Source organism: Vitis riparia, chromosome 18, assembly GCF_004353265.1.
Source record: "Vitis riparia cultivar Riparia Gloire de Montpellier isolate 1030 chromosome 18, EGFV_Vit.rip_1.0, whole genome shotgun sequence".
NCBI lineage: Eukaryota > Viridiplantae > Streptophyta > Magnoliopsida > Vitales > Vitaceae > Vitis > Vitis riparia.
The window spans coordinates 31,379,980-31,403,852 of record NC_048448.1 but is presented as its reverse complement, the minus strand read 5'-3'; the positions used below and the strand labels follow the sequence as shown (position 1 = coordinate 31,403,852).

The 23,873-nt window shown below is 31.8% G+C and overlaps 1 protein-coding gene across 1 annotated transcript; it reads left to right on the top strand.

Annotated features, from left to right (window-relative positions):
* Window positions 1–8,926: 8,926 nt before the first annotated feature.
* LOC117906116 (disease resistance protein RUN1-like) lies at window positions 8,927–17,389 on the top strand. The gene is given in 8 exon segments (XM_034819071.1): window positions 8,927–9,437; window positions 10,602–11,688; window positions 12,008–12,382; window positions 12,490–13,237; window positions 13,240–13,607; window positions 13,823–14,336; window positions 14,713–14,786; window positions 17,257–17,389. Coding segments are annotated over 7 exon segments (3,624 nt in total). The 5' UTR covers window positions 8,927–8,940; the 3' UTR covers window positions 14,748–14,786; window positions 17,257–17,389.
* The last annotated feature ends 6,484 nt before the right edge of the window (window positions 17,390–23,873 follow it).

Genomic DNA, 23,873 nt, shown 5'->3' with positions numbered 1-23,873 from the left:
ATTCTGGAGCCCTTCCCTTAGCCTTCAAAGTCTTCGATTCTTTTTTATATAAAAAGAGCATACATGAATAGAAGAGTGAATCCAACAAACTCAAACAATTCCCTAACAAGGAAGTCCAAGATGTGCTCAAAACAAGTTTTGATGGATTAGATGATAATGAACATGATGTATTTCTTGATGTAGCAGACTTAAAACCCGAGGTTCTTTGAGAGGAAGAAATGCCTGAAAAGTTTGAGTAGAAGACAAAACATTCATAGCATGATATAACCATGGTTTGAATATACCAGTTTTTCCTCTGGTAATCATCGGGTGGCTGGAAGTGATCACACGAGGAGCGGAAGACACCGACGGTGGGAAAGTTGAGTCTGAAGCTATAGAATTTTAGAGGGGTTCCACAGAAATAGGACCTTGCAGATCAGGGGAAGGATTCGAGGACAGATGTGGAGAATCACTGCAAGGCAAACATGGTGAACTCGAAAACGAATGAGAAGAACCAATAGTAGAAGAACTAGACACACAGTCTAGACATTCAGAAAAATGGGTATAGTCAATGTTGGTTTGTAAATTTTTTAAAGAATCACCATGATAAGGAAAAGTATTTTCATAAAACTGCACATGTCAAGAAACATAGACACGATGTGTCTTTCGGTCGAGGCATCGAAATCCTTTATGAAGTGTACTATAACCTAAAAAGATACAAAAAGAAGATTTTGGAGACAATTTATTTGGTGAGTAATCTTTCAAATAAGGGAAGCAAAGACACCCAAAAGTGCGAAGCATAGAGTAATCCGATTGCTTACCAAACAAGAGCTCATAAGGAATTTTGCCATCAAGTAACGGTGACGGGAGTCGGTTAATGAGAAAGACAGTAGTTGAGAAGGCCTCAACCCACAAAGAGAGCAGCACACGTACATGGAACATAAGGGTAAGACTCGTTTCTGTGACATGGCGATGCTTGCGTTCGGCAATGCCGTTTTGACTAGGAGTGTAGGGGCATGCCAAACGGAGAACAATGCCACAAGATTGCAAGTGAGATCGAAATTTATTATTTGTAAATTCGGTTCCACCATCACATTAAAAGGATTTTATTTTAGATGAAAATTGAGTCTCAATATAATTGTAAATGGATGAAGGTATCAAAAAAATCATATTTTTGTTTTAAAGGGAATATCCAACTAAATCTGGTACAATCATCAATGAATACCGCATAGTCTCTATATCCAGTAAAAGAGAGAACTAGTGACAGATCCCATAAATCACAGTGTAAGCTATCAAAAGGTATGGCACAACGTTCATCATTTAGAGAAAAGGTAAACAATGGCTTTTGCCAAGTCTACAACCAACATAAATTTCAGAATCAATGTTCACCAATTTTTACTACAAGAAATATATCCTAATCTAGAAAGAGAAAGCAATACGATAATTTGGGATGACTAAGGCGGGCATGCCATAAACGAACAGAGGCTCGCGGTGAAGGAGAAGTGGTGGACATAAGGGCATGATGACAACGATCCAACACATAGAGACCATTTTCACATCTTCCGACTCCCAGTACAGTTCTTGTGACCTGATCCTGTATGATTCTCCCTTATCAACACTCGTTGAAAGACTTAAATCTAAGCGACTGCAACCTACTGGAAGGAGCACTGCCCAGTGATCTTAGCTGCCTGCCCTCACTGGAAAGTTTAGCCCCTAGCAGAAACAGTTTCATCACCATGCCTGCAAGCCTCAGTCGACTTCCTCGGCTCAAAAAGCTCGTGCTGGCTCACTGCTAGAGTCTTCAATCATTGCCAGAGCTTCCATCGAGTATTGAAATATTATATGCAGATCACTGCATATCCTCATATCCATCAAGTGCTTACAAATTGAAGGAGCGTGGGGAATTCAAATTCACATTCTCTAATTGCTTCAGACTAGTGGAGAATGAGCACAGTGACATTATGAAAGCCATCCTACTGGGAATTCAGCATGTTGCATCAATCCCGAAAGCCCTAGATCCAGATAATTATTACGATGCTATCGTTCCTGGAAGTAGCATTCCAGAGTGGTTCATCCATCAGAGCATGGGGTCTTCAGTGACCGTAGAGTTGCCTCCACAGTACACATTGGCATAATACCAAGTTGATGGGAATGGCAGTTTGTGCTGTTGTCGACGGAGGCCACTCGGGAAGTATATATTTTTCATGGGGTAATCATGGTGGCTTCCATTTCATTAACGTGCAATTCTCAATGAAATCTGAGCACATATGATTTGGGTATCGATCACTCCGTGGACTCGAATTTTGGAGCAATGGTCGGTTCGGAGAGCAGAATGGGAGTATGAAGCTTTCATTTGGTAGATTTCTCCGGGGGAAGAAGCTAGATGTGAAAAAGTGTGGGGTTCGTCTAGTATACGAGGACCACAGAGACGGGGAATGCAGCTTTCCTAATTATGATATCATGGCTTCTGTTTTTCTTATTGCCCGAATATTATCAATAGTTATTTGTTGACAATTAAGTATCAGTGGTGAAGTTCTTTAATTAAATATCTTTTTCCTTAAACAATATTTCTAATAAATAGAAACTGTTAAAGTTTGAAGAAATTAATAAAAGGATATTTTGGAGTATATAATAGGATTGAAACTACACAAACAATATATTAAAAGATAACTTAATGGAAAAAAATTAAGGAAATTTAATAAAAAATTAAAATAAGATGGAATATGATGAAAAATATATGTTTTTAATAATATTATTAACTTCTCTTTTTTTTTCAATCCAAAAATATTAAAATGAGTTTTATTTTGTGTAAGGAGACCAATTACTATTATTTAGTAGTGATTAGAGTAGCCCTCATTGTTTATGATATATATATTATATATATATATAAATATATATATATATTAATATAATATATATATATATATATATATATAATATTATATATATATATATATATATATATATTCCCCAAAAATAAAATTTGAACTATCTTGTCTCAACATATGGGATTGAATAGGTGTTTTAAGCTATTTCCCCCAATTTTTATGCCAATTAGTAATCAATATCAAATATTCAAAGACGGTTAAGAATTCATCGATCCCATGCACAATAATTATAAAATCGCATAATTATGACAAGAGATATAACTATAAAAAACCATCTAAAAACCCCTGGTTAGTAATTATCCACTAATATGAGAAAAAACTACATAGATTTATTTAACTGAATACATCTACTTCCTATCGTTTTACATTGTTAGAACATTTACTTTTCATGTTCTTAATGTAGCACTCTTATGTGTTCCTTAGAAGAATCCAGATCATCTGAAAATCAATTGGTAATCAATGAGGTAGGTCAAATATTTTGTAGCTTTCAACATTATACTCCATAGACCTATTTTAAAAGTTATCATTTGAGTTACCTATTCTTGGGTTTAAGAGTGATATTATTGTACCCAGAGTGAATTAATGGAAGCCACAACCTTGCATAAGACTCTTTTCGCAGCTTCTAATGTATTGCGACAAAAGCTAGAGGTACAGTCGGAAGAGCCATGCTCAGTTAATCAATAATTTTTTTCACTGAAATGGGAAGTCCTCAGGCATCTGGTCCTCAAATCATGAATGACGGTTATCAATAACAGTGGATTTGACCTGCTCATGTGATGGATATTTCACTCAAGGGCAATATGATGATTAATGTACGTAATACCGACTCTGGGGACTTTATTCTTGGGCATTTTGTATCGTTCAGTGCCTTATAGACAGTCTCCCTTCATTCCTCCAATATCCTAGAAGCTCCAAATGCATAAAAGTAACTTGGGGGCGTGAAAATGAAGGGGGGCAAGCCATAGCCTTGCGTTAAACTCTTTTGGCAGTGTATAGTGTGCAAGTTAGAAGGTATACAGTGGGACAAGACACACACATATATAAATATTTTTGTTCCTTTATTTATCTAACTGAATATTACATACCATCATGTAATTCTATGTGACAAGGTCATCACGCAGAGTTGGTCTAGGTTGAAACATTGTAGGACTAATGGGAGAAAACCAATGTAATGATATGAGTTTACTTACTACAATATTGTAAAAACTATAACAAAATTAACTTTAAAAAAAAAAAAAAAAGAATAATGAGTTTTTTAAAGAATAAATACAAAATTAACAAAATTTTAAAAAGTAATTTTATTTAAATTTTAAATTTTTTAATGATATTCAAAATAAATATATCTTATAAAAAAATAAAGTATTATATTTTTTATCATTTATTTTATTAAAAAATAATTTGTATTATTTTATATGTGTTAAAAATGAGAACATAAAAACATTTAAATTAAATTATTTTTAAAGATTAATCATATGTATATAATTGGGGTGGGTGAGGTAAGATAATACTCCAACCCTCCAATTTGTCTTAGGTTTTAAAAAAAAATATTCAAATATTTTCATAACCTATATATTTTAATTCCAAACATAGTTATTTTAATTCCAATCACAATCCATATGAGATGGGCATAAAAAAAACTCGTCATATTGCCATTCTTACTAAAGTAATTAACCCCAGTTGCATTAAGCCTTATCTATTAGGAATTGATGAATCCCAAAATAAATCCCAACCAAATGCAGATAAAAGTAATGATTAAAAAAAAATTAAAGAAAAGAAATAGGAAACAGAGAGATGTACGACATTCTTGTGTGGCCATGGTGTTACACTGAAGTTTAAGTTCATTTAACCAGAAAATCCACAGAAGGGAGCCCATCTGTTTGCCATCCCGAAGAAATCAACATTTTGGATAATACTGCATGCTAACCCTTTATTCATGTGTAGGGAAATGTGGGTGTAAACATCAAATTTTTTAATGAATTAAATTATTATTAAATTGGTCTTCAAAATTTTGATTTCCCATCTCAATAAAATTTGGGTTTGGTAAATGATATGTCACACATTTAACACGTGGCATATATTCAAAAGGTGACATGATAAAATTTGAAAGACTACCAAATTTGGTCTTACAAATAAAATCAAATCTTCTAATTAAAGTCAAAGGAAAATTAAAAATAAATATGCTCTTGTTGACAAATTTCTTTGATGAAAAGGAAAAATTATTAAAATCAAGGAACCAAATTCTTTGAATTAAGTAACTATATTTTGGGAAATTTCAAAATTTAATTCCCTAATTTCATTTACAAAAAGAAATGACTTCCTTCAATGAAAGGATGGGGAAAGATCGATAAAACGACTCTACTCTAGAAAAGAGACTTCACAAAGAAGTAAAGGCTTTACAAAATCTTCCTACACACAATGTTCTTTGCCTTTTGATAAAGTCATTCAAGAATAAGTCACTTTGAGCCCTCGATTGATTTTCAAAATCAAGAAAACACTTTTATTGTTTTATTTTTTATTATGATCAAAATTATTCGGAAATAAGTCATTTTAGTCCCTCAATTGACTTAAGGTTTTACAAAATCTCATTGTAAGTGAGAAAGACCACAGAAGAACTACGCACATATTTTCGCCTTTCGATAAAGTCATTCAAGAATAAGTCACTCTAGGCCCTTGATTGACTTTCAGAATAAAGAAAACATTTTCATCATCATTTGTTGGGTTGTGATTAAAGTGAAAGAATCAGAGGGAAAATTTTTTTTGTAAAAAATATTACTACAAAGATTATATTCCCACCATTATTAATTTTAATAAATTTTTGTCTTGTATAATTTTCTATAGTTTTGCTTGTTTTACTAGATTTTCACGAAATTTGTACTCACAAATTTCTAGCACACTTGGTGGGATGTCTTTGTCTCTCATCTCTCTCACTAAGAAAGTGACCATTACTAAGATGATGACATTTAAAAAGACTCAAATTGTAATGTTAACAAGGGTGATGATAAGATTGTCATTACCCAATCGACACATAGCACATCTACAGGTCCTATGACTCATAGTAAAATAAAATCAACTATTGCACATTCAACAAAGTTAGCAAGCAAGCACACTTGTTTCTTGAAAACAACGGGGACAAACGACATATACCAACCAATCATCACCTCGGCTTCTTTGTGAGGCAAATAGGCAAAGTTTTCATAGTAGGGAAAAACGCCCTTTAACAATGAAGGACTATAGCGATAAGTTCTATTCTTTGTTGTTGGTGCAAACTCAAGCACTGGCTCACCAATTGGTCCGAATGCATTTGTTTTTTTATAGTTGTTTAAACTTTATTTTTCTATTATTATTCTTCAAAATAAATTCTTTAAATCAAAATTTATCGTAGTAATTTTATAAATTAGATTAATAGAATATCAATAGTTTAATAATTTAATATTTAAAAATTAATTATAATCATTATTTTTTAATAATTTATATCATATCTATTCATACTATATCATTCCCAATTTTAAGTTTTTTTAATATAGATTTTATATGGAAAATTCCATGAGAACTAAACCTTTTTTTTTATTATTTACACCTTAATTGTCTTCTAGATGTAAGGATTTTGCAAACCACACGAAGGAGTGCACCCCTAAATTGTAGGTGTCAAAGTTTGAGGCTTCTAATGCGGCATGTCCCTTCTAAGGCTAGCCTTAAAACTTGAGGCATATATTTGCCATGTAGACTAACAATCCATTTTATAATGATGGTAAGAAGTGCTTTAAACTTATAAAATATTTTTTTAAAAAAAAAATAGATATTTAATAAACTTCAAAAAACAATTTTAAAAATCTAAAAAGTCACTTATACGATTAGAAAATCACTTAGAATTTTTTTTGGAGAAACACTTAAGGCCCACTTAGTAGTAATTCTAAAAAATACTTTTAACATTTTTAATATTTGAAAAATTTTATCATTCAAGTGTTAAATAGATTAGAAACATTTTTTAAAATCAATGCTAAATACACTTTTAAATTGGTGATTATCTTAAAAATGCTTCAAAAAAAAATTACTTTGACTTAAAAAACTTTAAATAGAAATACTATTAAACGCATTCAAAGTCAATAATATAATTTCTCATGATTCATTTATAATATTTTTTAATTGAATCTAAAGTTAGATAACGAGTAAAACATCAATTTAGTTTATGTCCAGGAACATAGATACAATTTCTCTACATCATGATTTTTGACCATTCAAATTAATGTTTGATGATGGTTGAATAGCCCCTAAGGTCTATTAATCATAAATTTTCAGTAAATCGAGTCATGCATGGAGAATGGTTATGAAAACTAATGGGGTTATTCTTGTGATAAAAATAGGTTTTTTTGGGTCGGCTAATTTTATTTTCCAAATAATAGACTATTAAGTAAAAAAAATCAGCTTGAATTTTAATTAATCACGACTATTTGATATTGACTCGTGAATGTTTGTAAACATGCTTAAACTCTATTGTATAATTACAATTGCAATGCACTCGGCTAATATGCCTTGAAATTTGAGTAACAATTTTATTTCTTGAGCTTATTTAAACATCTAGTTTCAATTAAGTGTAGATAACTTCTTCATAATGTACATGCAATCCTTTTTCCATTCAACATTTTTTATTTAAATTACGTCTAAGCCCGGACTCACTGGAAACTTGCTTTTTTATATATAAATTTATGTAAAAATTCTATCTCCACCTCAAAATACTACACATTAATTTAGGGTTTCATATTGATACATTAATTTAAGAAGTTAGGAAAAATCGAAAAACTTACTATTAATGATTCATAGCTAAACAACTTAAAAAAATGATATGATATTTTATTGTTAAATTTAAATTTAGATTCGAATATTAAGAAAAATAAGAAATAAAAATTTTAATATGATGTTAAAATAAATTCTAGAATATGGTGAAAGCTTAATTTATAGATCCTATGTTATAAAATATTTAATAAAATATTCATTAAAATAATGTAAAATATTAAATTAGGTTGAAAATTTTAATAACGTGTCTTAATTTAAATATTGAAATATATAATATGTTTTGAATGAGATAAAATTTCTATTTTCACATTAGTAATTATGGAGAATAAATTTCAAAAATATCATTTTATTAGCTCACATTTATAATTACCAAATATCTCAATATATATTATTATTTTTAATAAAATAATTTTAATATGTGTATTATGACTTATTTTATCACATTTTTATAATTTTTTTTATTGAATTCCATCTTGTCGATATTTTTTTCAAATTTCTGTCTAATATTTTTTTTGTTTTTTCATAAAATCTAACTATCGATATTACTGAAAAAAAATTAGGACTTCATTCTTTTTTAATATAACATTTTTGTTAGACATGATGGTATTAATTTGAAAACAATATATTTTCATTAAAATAAATAATATATATAGAAAAAGAATGATAAATGTTTCCAACGCATTTACCTTATTATTTGTAGTCTTATAATATTTCAAGTTAATTTCATTCATATCCTTTAAAGTTTGATATAAATACACATAAGTATTAACGATTTTAAATTTCATCAGTTAACACCACATAGATATATTCAATTTATAAAAATTAATTTTTTTTTTAAAAAATAAAGACATTGATTGACGAGATTTAAAATCTATGAAGGTGTAATGTATTTAGACAAGGGAGAATTTGAGTGTAATTAACCTTTTTAATATTTTTAATCTATGTGTAAAATTTAACAAGGAAAGATTTAAATAAATAACATTCATTTGTATCCTTTTCTATATAAGAGTGCTATGATAATATATATATATTATGCCACTCCCATTTTCTTTTCGACATTTTGACTTTTCTTTTATCTTTAAAGAAATTTGTGGTGTGAAAATAAAAAAAGAGAAATACATTTTCAATATTTATTTATTTACTTGTTTAATTTTTGAGTGGTCTGCATATCAATCCATATATATCTTGCTTTAATGTGGCATTGGTCCATCCCTATCCTCCTCAGCTGTACAATTCTCTCACTCAACCTACCAGTCTTCCAACCCCTTCTTCCAATTTTCCAATGGCTTCTTCTTCAACCAGCCTCTTAGCTTCTTCCTCTACAACCCATCACTGGAAGTATGATGTCTTCCTTAGTTTCAGAGGTGAAGACACCCGCAAAAGCTTTACTGATCATCTTCACCAGGCGCTTTGCCGAAAAGGAATCAAGACTTTCATAGACGATCAACTCAGGAGAGGTGAACAAATATCTCCAGCACTCCTGAAGGCAATCGAAGAGTCAAGGTTTTCCATCATCATTTTCTCCAAAAACTATGCTTCTTCGAGTTGGTGTTTGGATGAACTGGTAAAGATTCTGAACTGCGTCAAAGTGATGGGACAAAGGGCTCTACCAGTTTTTTACAAAGTGGATCCCTCTCATGTAAGAAAACAAACAGAGAGTTTTGCAGAAGCATTTGCCAAGCATGAACAAGTTTACAGGGCGAATGTGGAGAAAGTGCTCAAGTGGAGAGAAGCTTTAACTGAAGCAGCCGGACTGTCTGGATGGGATTCAAGAGATAGGTAATTCTTTTAACTGCACTTATTTGTTTTATATTTGTCGGTTTTTTTTCTTGTTCTTCATCTAAGCTCTGCTTAAATTTCATTCTGGGAAAATGAAGTACGTAGTAGTCAAATGTTGGCGGTTGATTTTGCAAATTTTCTTGTCAATCAATACCTAGTAAAGGAGTGTAGATATTGATCCAAGAAGATGAATCTAAACCCTATATATATATATGAAGCAGCCAAGTTTTCTGAATGAGATTCGCGAGAAAAGTAATTCTACTGCACCTTTTTGCTTTCTATATATGTGTTTTTTTTTTCCCTTCTCAGCTCTGTTTAAATTTCTTTCTTGGAATATTTGAAGTGTGTATTAATCAAATGTTGCCTGTTTATTTATCAAAAAGAAAAATGATAAAGCTAGGATGAGGATTTTGTAAAATTTCATTTTACAACTGATCAATGAGGTTTGTTGATCCCAAAAATGACAAGAAGCATAAATGAAGTTAGGCACCTGGTCATATGCCCCTTGATAAAACTAGTTTGCAACTCCCTAATGGTAATTATCATGGCTCTTTATTAGTAAACTTGGGCCCTACCGCCAACAAATCCCATTGAACTGCTTCAACCCCATTGGATAAATGCTTTTCCAACCTTAAGTGTACACCAACCCCATTGGATCATCATTCTTTTTCAGCTTTGAAAAACCAATCCTTTCCTTGTAAGGTCGACCATGTTATCAATATGAACCACATGGAATTAGTGGTCCCTCTCTAGATGGATGTGTTGTTGTAGAGGTCCCACTACCATAAAATGCATTGAGTAGCTTTCATAGTATTCCTAGCCTCATTTCTAAGATGTTCTTTATGCAGACTCATCAATTGGGAGAGTGCCAAAATGAATAATAACATCTAAGATTGTATAATTTCACCATAGAGTATTCCTAGCCTCATACCTCTTCTTTTATTGGCTACTATATATGTGTTCCCACCCTAACAATATGATAATGGGATTAACAATTTGATCAGTTTTACCTTCATCCTGTGAAGTTATATTTGACCTGCCTTCTTTTTTCAGCAGTGAAGAATAAATCTAATTAAGCTCTATTATGTTCATCTATTTCTTTTTTTGTCCCTTTATGGCTTAAAAAAAATGACCATATGATTGTTCTTAATTTGAATTTTGTAGACATGAATCCAAGGTTATTGAGGAAATTGTTACCAAGATCCTGAATGATTTGATTGATGCATCCTCGAGCAACATGGAGGCTTTAGTTGGAATGGATTCCCATATACAGGATGTGGTTTCATTATTATGCCTTGACTCAATTGATGTTCGGATGGTAGGACTTTGGGGCATGCCTGGCATAGGTAAGACTACCATTGCCGAAGTTGTTTGTGAGAGAATTTGTAACCAATTTGAAGGTTGTTGCTTTCTTTCAAATGTTAGAGAAAAATCGCAAAAAAATGATTCAATTGATTTACAAATTGAACTCCTTTCACAAGTTTTAAGGGAAGAAAATCTAAATACAAAAATTTTCAATAGAGGAATGAATATTATAAAGGATAGACTCCGCTCCATGAAGGCCCTTATTATTCTTGATGATGTGGATCACCAACAACAATTGGAGGATTTAGCAGGAAATCATAATTGGTTCGGTCCAGGAAGTCGAATTATCATAACAAGTAGAGATAAGCAAGTGCTTAATCGTCAAGTGGATGCAATATATGAAGTTAGGGAATTAAAGTATGATGAAGCTCGTAAGCTTTTTTGCCAGTGTGCATTTAGACAAAAGTTCCCTACAGAAGATTTTATGACCCTATGTGGTGATGCATTATATTATACTAAAGGGGTTCCCTTAGCCCTTAAAGTTTTGGGTTCTTTTCTATATGAAAAAAGCGTTCCCGAATGGAAGAGTGAATTGGATAAACTAAAACAATTCCCCAACAAGAAAGTTCAGAATGTGCTCAAAACAAGTTTTGATGGATTAGATGACAATGAAAAGGATATATTTCTTGATGTTGCATTCTTCTATAAAGGGCAAGACAAAGATTTTGTTAGAGAAATACTAGATAGTTGTTTCTTCTTTGACACTGGCATAAGAAGTCTTCTAGATAAGTCGCTCATAACTATTTCAAAAAATAAGTTGTGCATGCATGATTTGCTACAAGAAATGGGTTGGGAAGTTGTTCGTCAAGAATCTATCAAAGACCTCGGCACACGCAGTAGGTTACTGGTTCATGATGATGTTAATCATGTATTAACAACAAATACGGTAAGACCGAAGTGCATTAACTCTCTTTTTTACATGTATAAGCTCTAATTGAAAGTATGAGTTTGATGAATATTATTCCATGTCATTTAAGAACTCACAAATTTGTACAATTTTACTTACATTACAATAATTGCTACCTTAAAAAATGTGTTTTTTTGTGTTCCAAAATCATTTCTCCAACAACACTAACAAAAAAAAAAAATAAATAAAGGAAAGAAAAAAAAAAGTCATTAGTTTGCTGTTGTCTAGACTTTCATTTTTCTTTTTCAATAGTTTCATTTTAACGTTCATCTCATACTCTGCTCTTGGTTAATTTTAGGGGACTCAAGCAGTTGAAGGCATAGTCCTTGACTTGTCAGCATCTAAAGAGCTAAACCTCAATGTTGATGCCTTTGCAAAGATGAACAGATTAAGATTGCTCAGATTCTGTAATTGTGAATTTTTTGGAAGCTCTGAATATTTATCTAGGAAAGAGTTAATTGCTAGGGCTGATGCTTGGAGAAGGAAATACCATGGGGACAATGGTTGTAAATTGCATCTATTTGGGAATTTTAAATTTCTCTCCAACAACTTAAGATCTCTCCATTGGCATGGATACCCTTTGAAGACCCTTCCAGCAAATTTTTATCCAGAGAAGCTTGTTGAGCTAAACATGTGCTCTAGTCAGCTTGCACAATTATGGGAAGGAAACAAGGTATAAGTATAGTTTATATATATGCATTTTTTTTTTCCTTTAAATGACTTATAGAGTTCATCAAAGTGGATTTGTTCTAACCTTTTTTTCCTCTTTTTCTTTGGCAGCCATTTGAGAAGTTGAAATTCATCAAACTTTGCCACTCTCAACTTCTAACCAATACTCCAGACTTCTCTGGGACCCCAAAACTAAGGAGACTAATCCTCAAAGGTTGTACAAGTTTGGTGAAAGTTCACCCATCCATTGGAGCTCTTAAGGAGCTTATTTTCCTGAATTTAGAAGGCTGCAAGAAGCTCAGTAGTTTCCCAAGCAGCATCCATATGGAGTCTCTTCAAATTCTTATTCTCTCTGGCTGCTCAAAACTCAAGAATTTTCCAGAGGTCCAAGGGCAAATGGAAAATTTATCAGAGCTTTATTTAGATGGGACTGCTATCAGAGGGCTACCTTCATCAATTGCACATCTTAATGGGCTTGTTTTGTTGGATTTGACCAATTGTAAACAACTTGCAAATCTTCCACAAAGCATTTGTGAGCTGACATCTCTTCAGACTCTTACTCTCTCTGGTTGCATCGAACTGAAGAAATTGCCAGATGACTTGGGGAGCCTACAATGTTTAGTAGAGCTCAATGCAAATGGAACTGCTATACAAGAGGTACCTCCCTGTATTACTCTTTTGTCAAACCTTCGAGTATTATCATTTGCAGGATGTAAGGGAGGGGATTCTATGTCACGGAATTTGGTTTTCTCTTTCTGGTCATCACCAACAAAATACTTGCGACTGCCTTCTTTGTTGGGTTTACACTCCTTGCAAAGTTTGAATTTAAGTGACTGCAACCTCGTGGAAGGAGCACTGCCAGTGACCTCGCATCCCTATCTTCATTGAAAGATTTAGATCTGAGCAGAAACAGTTTGATCATTACCGTGCCTGCTAGCCTCAGTCAACTTTCTCAGCTCAAAAAGCTGATACTGAAGCACTGCAAGAGTCTTCAATCATTGCCAGAGCTTCCATCAAGTATTGAAACTCTAGGGTGCAATGATTGCACGTCCCTGGAAACCTTCTCATATCCATTAAGTGCATATGCATTGAGGCAGTCAGGAGGGTTCACCTTTAAATTTTCTAATTGCTTCCGAATGGTGGAGAATGAGCACAGTGGCGTTCTGGAAGCTATCGTACTGGGAATTCAGCTTGTTGCATCAATACCGAAATCCCTGCATCCAAATAAGGTTTCTCACTTATATACACATATATGTATTATTTCCAGTGGTATACACACATATTTTAGGATTTTATTTTGGTCTGCATATATTACATATACTCATATTTTGTTTCCATCAGGAATAAAAAACGAAATGAAAAATATATTGCACTTCAATATTTGATATTATATTATAATATTTTGTTTACGTGCATGCCAACAATGTTTGTTTTCATGGTACAGGATACCCCTTGTCCAGTTAATCATTATGATGCTATTGTTCCTGGAAATAGCATTCCAGAGTGGTTCATCCATCAGAGCATGGGCTCTTCTGTAACAGTCGAGCTGCCTCCACATTGGTATAATACCAATTTGATGGGATTGGCTGCTTGTGCTGTTGTAGACGACAGGGAAGAGTACTCGGGCATTATATATTTTTGTGTCGAAGATGCTGGTGTGTATAACACGATTCACATGCATATTTCAATGAAAGCTGACCACATGTGGTTTGCGTATCGATCAGTTGGCGGCCTAGAAGTTAGAAGCAATGGTGAGTTCGGAAAGCAGAGCGGCAGCATGACAGTTTCATTTCGTATATATCGCATGGGGGAGCACCTAGAGGTGAAAAAGTGTGGGGTTCGTCTGGTGTATGAGGAAGACAAGAAAGATGGGGAATGCAGCTTCTCTTATCCTTCTCCCACCACCATGGGCACTCTCTTTGCCAAATCCGACTTCCCCCTCCATCTCTATTCCTCCTGTAAGCTTCTTCCAAACTTCTTGCAACATGCAATTCTTCTTATTGTTGAAATAGTGTGATACCTATTTATTGACAAGTTAAAATCATTGGTAAAGTAATTCAATTAGATAGTTTTTTCCTCCAATAATATTTCTAATGAATAAAAATTTGTTCATTAGTTTTTAAAAACTACTGCCAAAATATTATGTTTTTAATTATCTTTAATTAGATAGAGTATTGTTTTATGACATTTCTTACAAATTTAGTAAACAATAGTGTACTTGATTAGATTACTTCATGCATAAGTCGATTCAAAGTCTTTATTGCTAAAGCAATAATCCATTTTAAATTCAATCATTTCATTTCAATTAAGCATAATACGATTTGTTTTCGTTAGATTCCAATCAAAAGTTTAAAGGTGGTTCGGGTTGAACAAGCTGGTTGGAGCTCTATCATTCTTCCCTATTTGAGGTAATCGCTCTTTTTTAATATATTTTTACGTGTTTTTAGCATTTCATTTAATTGTCTAAACATAAATAATTAATGGATCAAATTTTTTAATTTTACTATTTTCATTTTCATAGTCAAAATTTAATTTACTCAAGTTTTTAATTTATCTGTAGTTTTCTTTGTTTGCATACCTTCCAAATAATGTATAGTTTATTATTATTATTATTACTATTTTATTGTTGTAGATTAATATTTTTACAATTATTTTATGGGATTAAATTTATTTATGTTGAGCAATATTTTATATGGAAAACTAAACAGTCATCCCTAAGGTATTTGACAATTATACTTTAGTCTCTCAATTTTCTGAAATTACATTAATATCCTCTTAATAACCCACCATGGTGTACGGTGTACCATAACCACCCGTTGATTGACGTTGAACAAGGTTGAAGATTGACTGTTAGTTAGTCAAGGATGATGTTACTGTTAAATAATTGATAAATAACTAAAATACCGTCCCCTAAATGTTGTTTTATCTATCTTATCTTAGTATCTAATTCAACTTAACTAAAAATATTAATATTTTTTTAATATAAAAACTTAATTAATTCTAATTAAACTTTTTTATGAAATTATCTACTTCTAATTATTTTCAAATTATTACTAGTTAATTTAGTAAAAATTTATAAAATACCCTTAGTCCTAGATTTTTATTAGTAAAATTTGAAGTTAATTAAATTTAATCTATTTAATAGAGAATATTCAAGATTAATTGGAAAGTAATTTTTATTTAATACCTAGATTTTTATTATTTAACGTTGTTTAGTTAAATAACTAAAGAAAAAAAGAAGAAAAAAATGATGTCCTGCATTAAGAAAAAAAAAAATTTATTAAATAGATTGAATTTAATTAAAATGTGTTGGCTTTCCAAAGATCCTCAAAAATGGGTCAAAGTTGGGCACCCCATCTTATTTTTTATGAACTCCCAAACCTATAATTCTAAATTTCTGTTTAAATCTTTATATAATTCCCAAGTCAAATCCTAAATCCATAAAAAAATTTGAAGCTCAAAATCTGAAATCCCCCCTTTTTTTTTTTTTTAACAAATCTTTGTGCACTCCCTAAATGAATAATAGTGAGTTTGGCTTAAATAAATAATGTGGAGTGAAAAATATTCTTGAGTTTCGGGTTTGGATGTTTTGCAATGTGTGGAAAGTGAAATAGAAAATAGAAAATAGAATAATGAAGTAGAAAATCATAATAATAATAAGAAGAAGAAGAAGAAGAAGAAGGTTAATTAAATAGACACATGATTAGAATGTTGAGAGTTTTAGTTCAAGTGAAAAGGGTATGTTATGAATATATTGGGGAATAAGAATTTTATATAAATTGGAAATTGCCTCTTGATTAAAATAACATCACATTTATAAAGAAAATAAAAAATCGGAGTATTAACAAAAATACGAGGGAGAATAATATTAACACAAAATTAAGAATATCAAATCATAATTTTGGATAAATAACTCATCGAATAATTATTTTTTAAAAATATGTTATGTTAAGTGTAGATTAAGAGTGTGTTTGATAGTGATTCTGAAAAGTGTTTCTACCATTTTTAATACTTGAAAAATAAAAATATTCAAGTGTTAGAAAAGCTAAAAAACACTTTTCAAAATCGCTGTTAAATGCACTATATAAGTGTTTTGAGATCAAGTGCTTCAGAAAATTGAGAGACTCCTTTTAAGGTAAGGGTTAAAAACTTAATAAGTCATTTTATAATTCCTATATATTTTTTATCTGTTTTTGGAAGCATCAAAATATTTGAATTTTCCAAAGTGAATCAAGTAATACTTTTTTGAAATATATTCTAATTTGTTCCATGATTTATAAAATAAATTAGAAATATCATATCATTTGGTTTATTATTATGCAAGTGCATTTTACTTTCAATTTATTATAATGATTTTGGAAACCCTTATTATATGTAACCTTGGTCAATATGGGATTAGTTGTTTGACCTGCATTTCTCTTAGTGGAGGTAGTGATATAGTGTAACCTTAGCCAGCAAGGGTATTATTGGTCATTGGTATACCATTGATTATTGGCCATTGGTATACCATTTATTAGAACCTACTCCATCCACCAATAAGAGGAATAAATTAAATCTAGCCACCTAATGCAAGTCAAACTATTTAGGCATAGTGTTATTATAAGCGGAACAAAGCAAAATATTTGTTTGTGAAATTCCTTTGAACATTAATTGATTATGCCAAATATATTATGTTTTTTTATCTTTAAATTGAAGGTGTTAAATTTTTTTTATGAAAGTAAATTAAATTATTGAATTAAAGGAGCTTACTTGCTAATTGATTTTTGTAAAAATGTGATTTTTTTATTTAATTCCATACTATACTTTATTTTTCTTATTAAACTATTTTTCCTTATTGAGTTGTCTAGCTCACCCTTTCTCTATTATTCTCCTATTCAGGTACAAATGACATTGGTGACAAGATCAGGATAAGAAATGTGCTTCTTTTAGAAATAGATTTTGAGTTGATTATTTAGGATACTTGCTTCAGTATTGATTTTTGAAAAAAAAAAAAAAAACAAACAAACAAACAAAACAAAAACAAATGTGTTTGGGATAATATTTGAATTTATTGTTTAGATATTTTAATTAGTTTTGGATTTAAAAATTTACAAAATTTTAATTTTGCTTTGATTATTGTTTTGAATCAACTTGAGGTAGTTGTCAACTAGCTATTTGTTGGATTTTTTAGTCAAGGTCATTCATGTATCGGGCTCTCATGTTTGGCATTAAAATGACCGTAGTGCCATTGGCCTTTGGGTTCGAGGAGTCACATTTGATTTTGGCTCACTCAAAAGATGCACCATTTGCTTTGACTTTGTGCCTTTTTAAAATTTTTCAATGGTAATCTTTATGAATGCCTCTAATGTTTTTTTGGTACTCTACAAATGGTGTTTGAGAAGGACCTTAAAAGAAAAAATAGAGGATTAAGGTTTTGTAATCATGGTTAGAGATTGATTTAATAATTTTATTAGATCAAGATCGAGAAATAGAGGGCTAAGCTTCTTGAAATGTAAGGGGTTTAAGGACTGAGTTGCTTTCCATACCAAAGCTATTGTGAATGAGAACATTGAAGAAGAAGATAAATACTCATAAAAAAAAAAAAAAACCATAAAAAATTGGATTGATTTAGTATGAAAATATAAAATAAAATAAGGACAATATATAGGGATGGCAATGGGGTGGGTTTTATCGGGTACCCGCCCCGCCCCTAATGGGACGAGTATGAGATTTTTAATAAATAGGTTTGGGGCGAGTATGAGATTTTTTTTAAAACTCGGGGCTGGTTCGAGTATTTATAAAATATATTTATTTTAATGTAATAAAAAATTTTAAAGTAATTCCCATACCTGCCCCACCCTGCCCCGCCCAGTTTAATTTTTTAAACGGGACGAGGATGGGAATTGTTTTTAATAAACGGGGCGGGGTTGGGATGGGGCGACCCGTCCCAAACCCGCCCCGTTGTCATTCCTAACAGTATAGAGGGTATCAATATAATTTCAAAAACCTCGAGAAATAAGGTGTAATTATTAGTAAGGTTTGATATATCTAATATCTATGGATCCTGAATATATATCATCAACCAATATTTTCGGATATTTTATCAATATTATTAAATAAATTAATTCTAATTATTTTATTTTTACATGTGATTTAATTTATTACCAAAAATATAAAAATATAATTTTTATATAATCTATAAATTTATTAAATATAAAAAATATAAATATTAAAAAAATTATACATATATATTATTATTTGATATCATTGAATACATTTAAATTAAAATGTATCATAATTTTAATATTAAATATATTTTAAAATTAGGCATGTTATAATAGTATTATTATAAAATAATATATAATGCAACTTAATAATAATGTATACTTATAAAATTTATATTTTTAATCGACGTAGAGGATATTATTATCAAATATGACAAATTATATATATATATATATATATATATCAATTTTTTAAATAAAAAAAAAACTTTAAAGTTTCTATTTTTACTTCTTAGATAATTTTTTAGATTTTTTCCTAATATTTTCATAATTTTTATGTCACTGATATTTTTTATCAAAATATCAACGGATATATCTCCGATATATCCGTAAAATCGAAGTAACAATATACCCATAATTACTAATATTTTCTTCGTGATTATTAGATATATGAGAAGGCATTTGAATCATTTTCTCTATTTTATTTGGTAATTTGTGTTGTTTTGTTCTTGCTAATTAAAAATTTTGAAAGAAATTAAAGAATTATTTAAAGGTAGTGAAAATGTGAATCTCAATAATGGACTACACATAGAAAGGATGAATAGGTGTCGTAGAACAATTTAAAAATTCTCCCAACAAAGATTACCTAACCTTAGACTTTCTCAATATCAAGAAACTTCTCTTCCAACAACTTTTCAACAAAGCACAACATCCACAAGCAAGAATGTATGCACCAACACTCTCCTAACAATTCATAAATGCAATACACATGCAAATGCTTCAACAATCCTCAAAAATAAATCAAAAGAACAATTATATCCTCAATTCATATCAATTTGCTCCATGATATCATCAACCAAAATGAGCAAAAAAATTATTAAGGATATTCCATGGATCATCACACTTATATGACCTCATAATTCTTCCATTCAACATATATGCCCAATTAATCAATGATATCAAATACAGAAAATAAATCAAAGTGTAGAGTGAGAGAAAGAGACAATTAACACCGGATTTTAACGTGGAAAACCTTCGAAGAGATAAAAAAAACCACGAATCTACCACTGATTGAAAAACTCCACTATGAAAAATAAAAACTTAGTACAAAGTTTTACCTATTTCAAGCCAACCAATCCTTCCCGGACCACTTGACTAGTACCTTCACTTTCAACTTCTCACCTTCATCTTTCGGAGCACACTTGGAGTCCGCACCAAGCTCAATCTCGGCCTCTTCTTGAATCCACACAAGAAGAAAATGGGTTTGTACCCAAACCCAAATAGAATGAGAGATTAAGATATGAATGAAGGAATAAATCAACCCATTTATTACTCAAGAAAATTCATGAAAAATTAGTTTGGAAAACATTAAGAGAATTAGATTTTCTTTGTAACCAAAAACCCCCAAATTAGGAAAAGATATGAGAAAATGAAGAACACATGGAGTGGCTGCAACTTTTTCCACATTTTCTGCGGTCTCTACCTAGAAAATGAGAGAATATTGCTTTTTAAAGTGTAAAAAGAAGCCCTTAATCTAATGTCTGAGATTTGATAAAAAAAACAAGTTAGTTGGATCGATTTGCCTCTGCACTTGGATCGATCCAGAAATAGGAGAATAAAAACCTTGCACCAAAAACCATTTCTCCCAACTTTCTAACACATTTAAAGATTAAAACTAGGGTTGATTCACATTCAATCACCACACACTCAGCTACATACCTCGACCTCTTAGCAAAGTTTTAGTTTTCAAAGTCAAGTAGTTCGAAGAGGAATTGAAAAGATGAGTTAGGGGACACTTAGGAATTTTGTCCGAAATTGCCAACCTAGCTAAACACTCAAAATCTCCCTCTTTGGCAATTCTGGGACAAAACCCTTTACAACACAATGAGTACAAGCAAGTAAGCCCCACCCAACTCTCATACAAGGCCAGTCACTCACTCAAAACCTCACCAAAAGTACTACAATGCCTACAAATAAATCTCAAGAAAAACATTAGTAGCACCTGCACATATTACCAAGACGCTTTCACAAGTTTCGAATGAATTGACACATAAATATCCACATATATCCACAAAGATCACTTGTCTAAAGATAGTCAATATGCATTCATGAGTCCAAAACCATGTCCAATATCCACAAATACACAAAAAGGTGATCATGATCAACATATCACCATCCATGTAAAGTGTAAAATGTAAAATGTCTCCCCATTTTTGTCCCAGAAAGAGACAAAGAGCTATCCAAAATAAGCAAAGTACATAAGACTAGCAAAATGAAAATGATAAGCAAAGCACATAAAATAAAGAGCTTTCCAAAAAGATAACTAGTTGCTACTTGACTAAGAAAGATGCTTATGGACAAAATCTTCAAGAGCGTGTAGCTGATCCATGTTGCAAAGCATTTGTCCATCAATTAGTGAGAAGCTTCTCTCCATATGAGATTGGAGTTGAGAAATCTGCTCAGACAATAAGGTGGATTGAGCAGAAATTTTCTCATCCAATACATTAAACCTAGCACAAAATTGAGCTATGACACTAGAATCTACATCTGAATCTAAGTCACTTTCACCAAATTTGCTATTGGCTCTACTATGGCACACTTTCTTCTTAGAACCAAGGGCACCCTTAATCTTTCCTTGACTTCGATTCCAAGATGAGGTATCAATGGGACCCACTGGTTCAAGAAATGAAGAATTTACAGGAAATTCAACTCCAGCCCTTTGGCAGATTTTTGTGATTAAAATGCCATAGGGAATAACCTCCTTCTTAGACACTATAGGATCTCCTCGAACAATCATCTCTTCTAAGATGCAAGATACTAGGTTGATGGGTTCCCGATGAAGAATTCAGGACAAGATAATGCAGAATTTCTTACAAATATCTATCCGATGAGAGGAGGGATAAACTAAGAATGTTAGAAAAGTCGCCAACACCCATGCAGGATGAGATATGCTACCAATGTGTACAATTGAGCCTAGTTGACCTTGAAACTCTCCCCATAAGTCAATAAACACTCTATCCAATAGCTCAAAGGTGATTTCCAAATCACACATAAAGGGTGCTTTAACCAATGGGATACCTAAGACTTCAACAATCGCCTCAGGAGTGACTTTAACAACAATTCCAAAAAGACTTGACTTGAGATAGGACTCATTCAAGTCATGTTCAATAATATTCGAATAAAACATTAAGACAATAGGAACAGAAACAATCCCAGTGAAGTTTTCTAGAGGAAGTCATCCTAGTTCTACAAACAATGCTGGAATTGGTGTGTCGAGAAAATATTTTAAATCAAGTTGTCTCTCAAGAACAAGAAACCTCTGATGATAAACCTTAGTGTACATGTCTCTACAAAACTTTTCCAGGAAAATATTGAAATGAATCCCATCAATGGAAGTTTTTGCAGGAGCCTTGGGGATACTAGGAGGTTGGATAGGTGGATTGATGGGTAAATTCTCATCTTGAGCACCTTGTGAGGTCCTAAAGGATGAACCTTTAATAGGGGCTTTGCTTCCACGGCCTTTTGGAGGCATTGTTCTCAAACAACCCACTCAAACAGCCTATTGTGAGAAAATCTCACACAAAAACTAATAAGCAACACTAGTGGAAGAAGAACAAACCTGTACAGAGAAGAATAGGGGCTACCACCAGAGAAGATGCAAGCAGAAAGAATGAAAATGCAGGCCGAAAACAATCAAAAAACAAGAAAAAAATGAGCAGATCAAGGTAGGATGAAGATCCTGTTGGAAATAGTGGAGAACCGTAGGTCGACGGTAGGAGCTGAAACACCGACAGTAGACAAAACCGGACGTGTTGATTGTACACCAATGGGAATGACAATGAGAGCTGACTATACACTGACAGAAATGAGAATGAGAGTTGACTATACACCAACGGGAATGAGAATGAGAGCGGAACGGAAATGACCAGAAAAGAACACTAACAACGATGATTTCTAGTGACAGTGGCTAGAACTAACAAACGATGGTGAAGATATGTAGAGAATAAGGTTCTCTTATTTGGAACAAAAACCTTAGGGCTTTGAAAGAAATGAGAAAATTAAACAGATTTGGGGGTTTTGACATTTTCATTTTTTTTTAACTTTTAATTTCAAAAATGTCCTCATCCTTTTAACCCATGAGTATAAGCAGCTAGGAAAAAAATTACAAATATATATATATATATATATATATGTTTAGGATTTGAGTTTTTTTTTAATAAAAAAATTACGAAAATGCCCCTGATTCATTAAACCATAAGAGTTGAACCAGATGAGGGTAAAAATGGAATTTTTCACAAATGCATAAGTAGTATCGATCTTGGTGGATCTATCCACATTTTGTTCAAGAGCTCTTAGTGGAAAAAAAAAACTGTGCAACTGCAGGAAACTTTTAACAAAAAATTTCTAAGTGTTGGAGCCAAGTGGTATCAATCTTGGTGGATCGATCCACATTTCGTTTAAGGGCTCTCAGTCACAAAACTGTGCACACGGTGGATTGATCCACAAATTCAATAGATCGATTGACACCCTACTTAAAAATGACTTAGGCAAAAACTAACGATAAGACACAAGAAACACACCAACAAGTTTTCCAAAAATTGAAAATTTGATTTATCAAAGCTAAGATACAATAGAATGACATACTTATCTTTTAATCAAGGAGTTAGAATTGATTCATATTGAACAAGAATGCTACCAAGAGCTTAACTTTAGACAAAATTAATAAACATAAAGATTGAAGAATCTTCCACATTTATCAAATGAATAGGTAAAAAACAAATGATTATCAACACTCTAACAAGGAAGCTTAAGCTCAAAGAAGACTTACTCATGACACCATAAAATAGTGAGAATGTTAATTTCTTTCCACTTATAAACCCATATCCATCCACAAAGCCAAAAAAAAAAAAAAAAATTCAAGAAACTTTCTTCCTAGAGAAATTCAAGATAATGTTCTAAGAAGTCAATTTGCACCTCTCTTGGTTGGATTTCTGTTTAACACGGCCTATTCACATCCCAAAAAAATCATACATCATTTGTTTTTCACATTGAGCATTGAAATGATACACAAACATAAGCTTCACCCTTACGATCAATTTTTTTTACTTGAGGATCACTAAGGTAGCCTTACCAACAACATAACATAAGGGATGTTCCAATTTTGCAATGGAGGCTTTTTAACTCTTGAAACATTGCCAATGAGCCATAACCATTTCGGGAAACCTAATATTTTTCTTTTTCTTTTCTTTTCCTTTTTCATATATATATAATTTCAAAGATAGGGCAAACAAT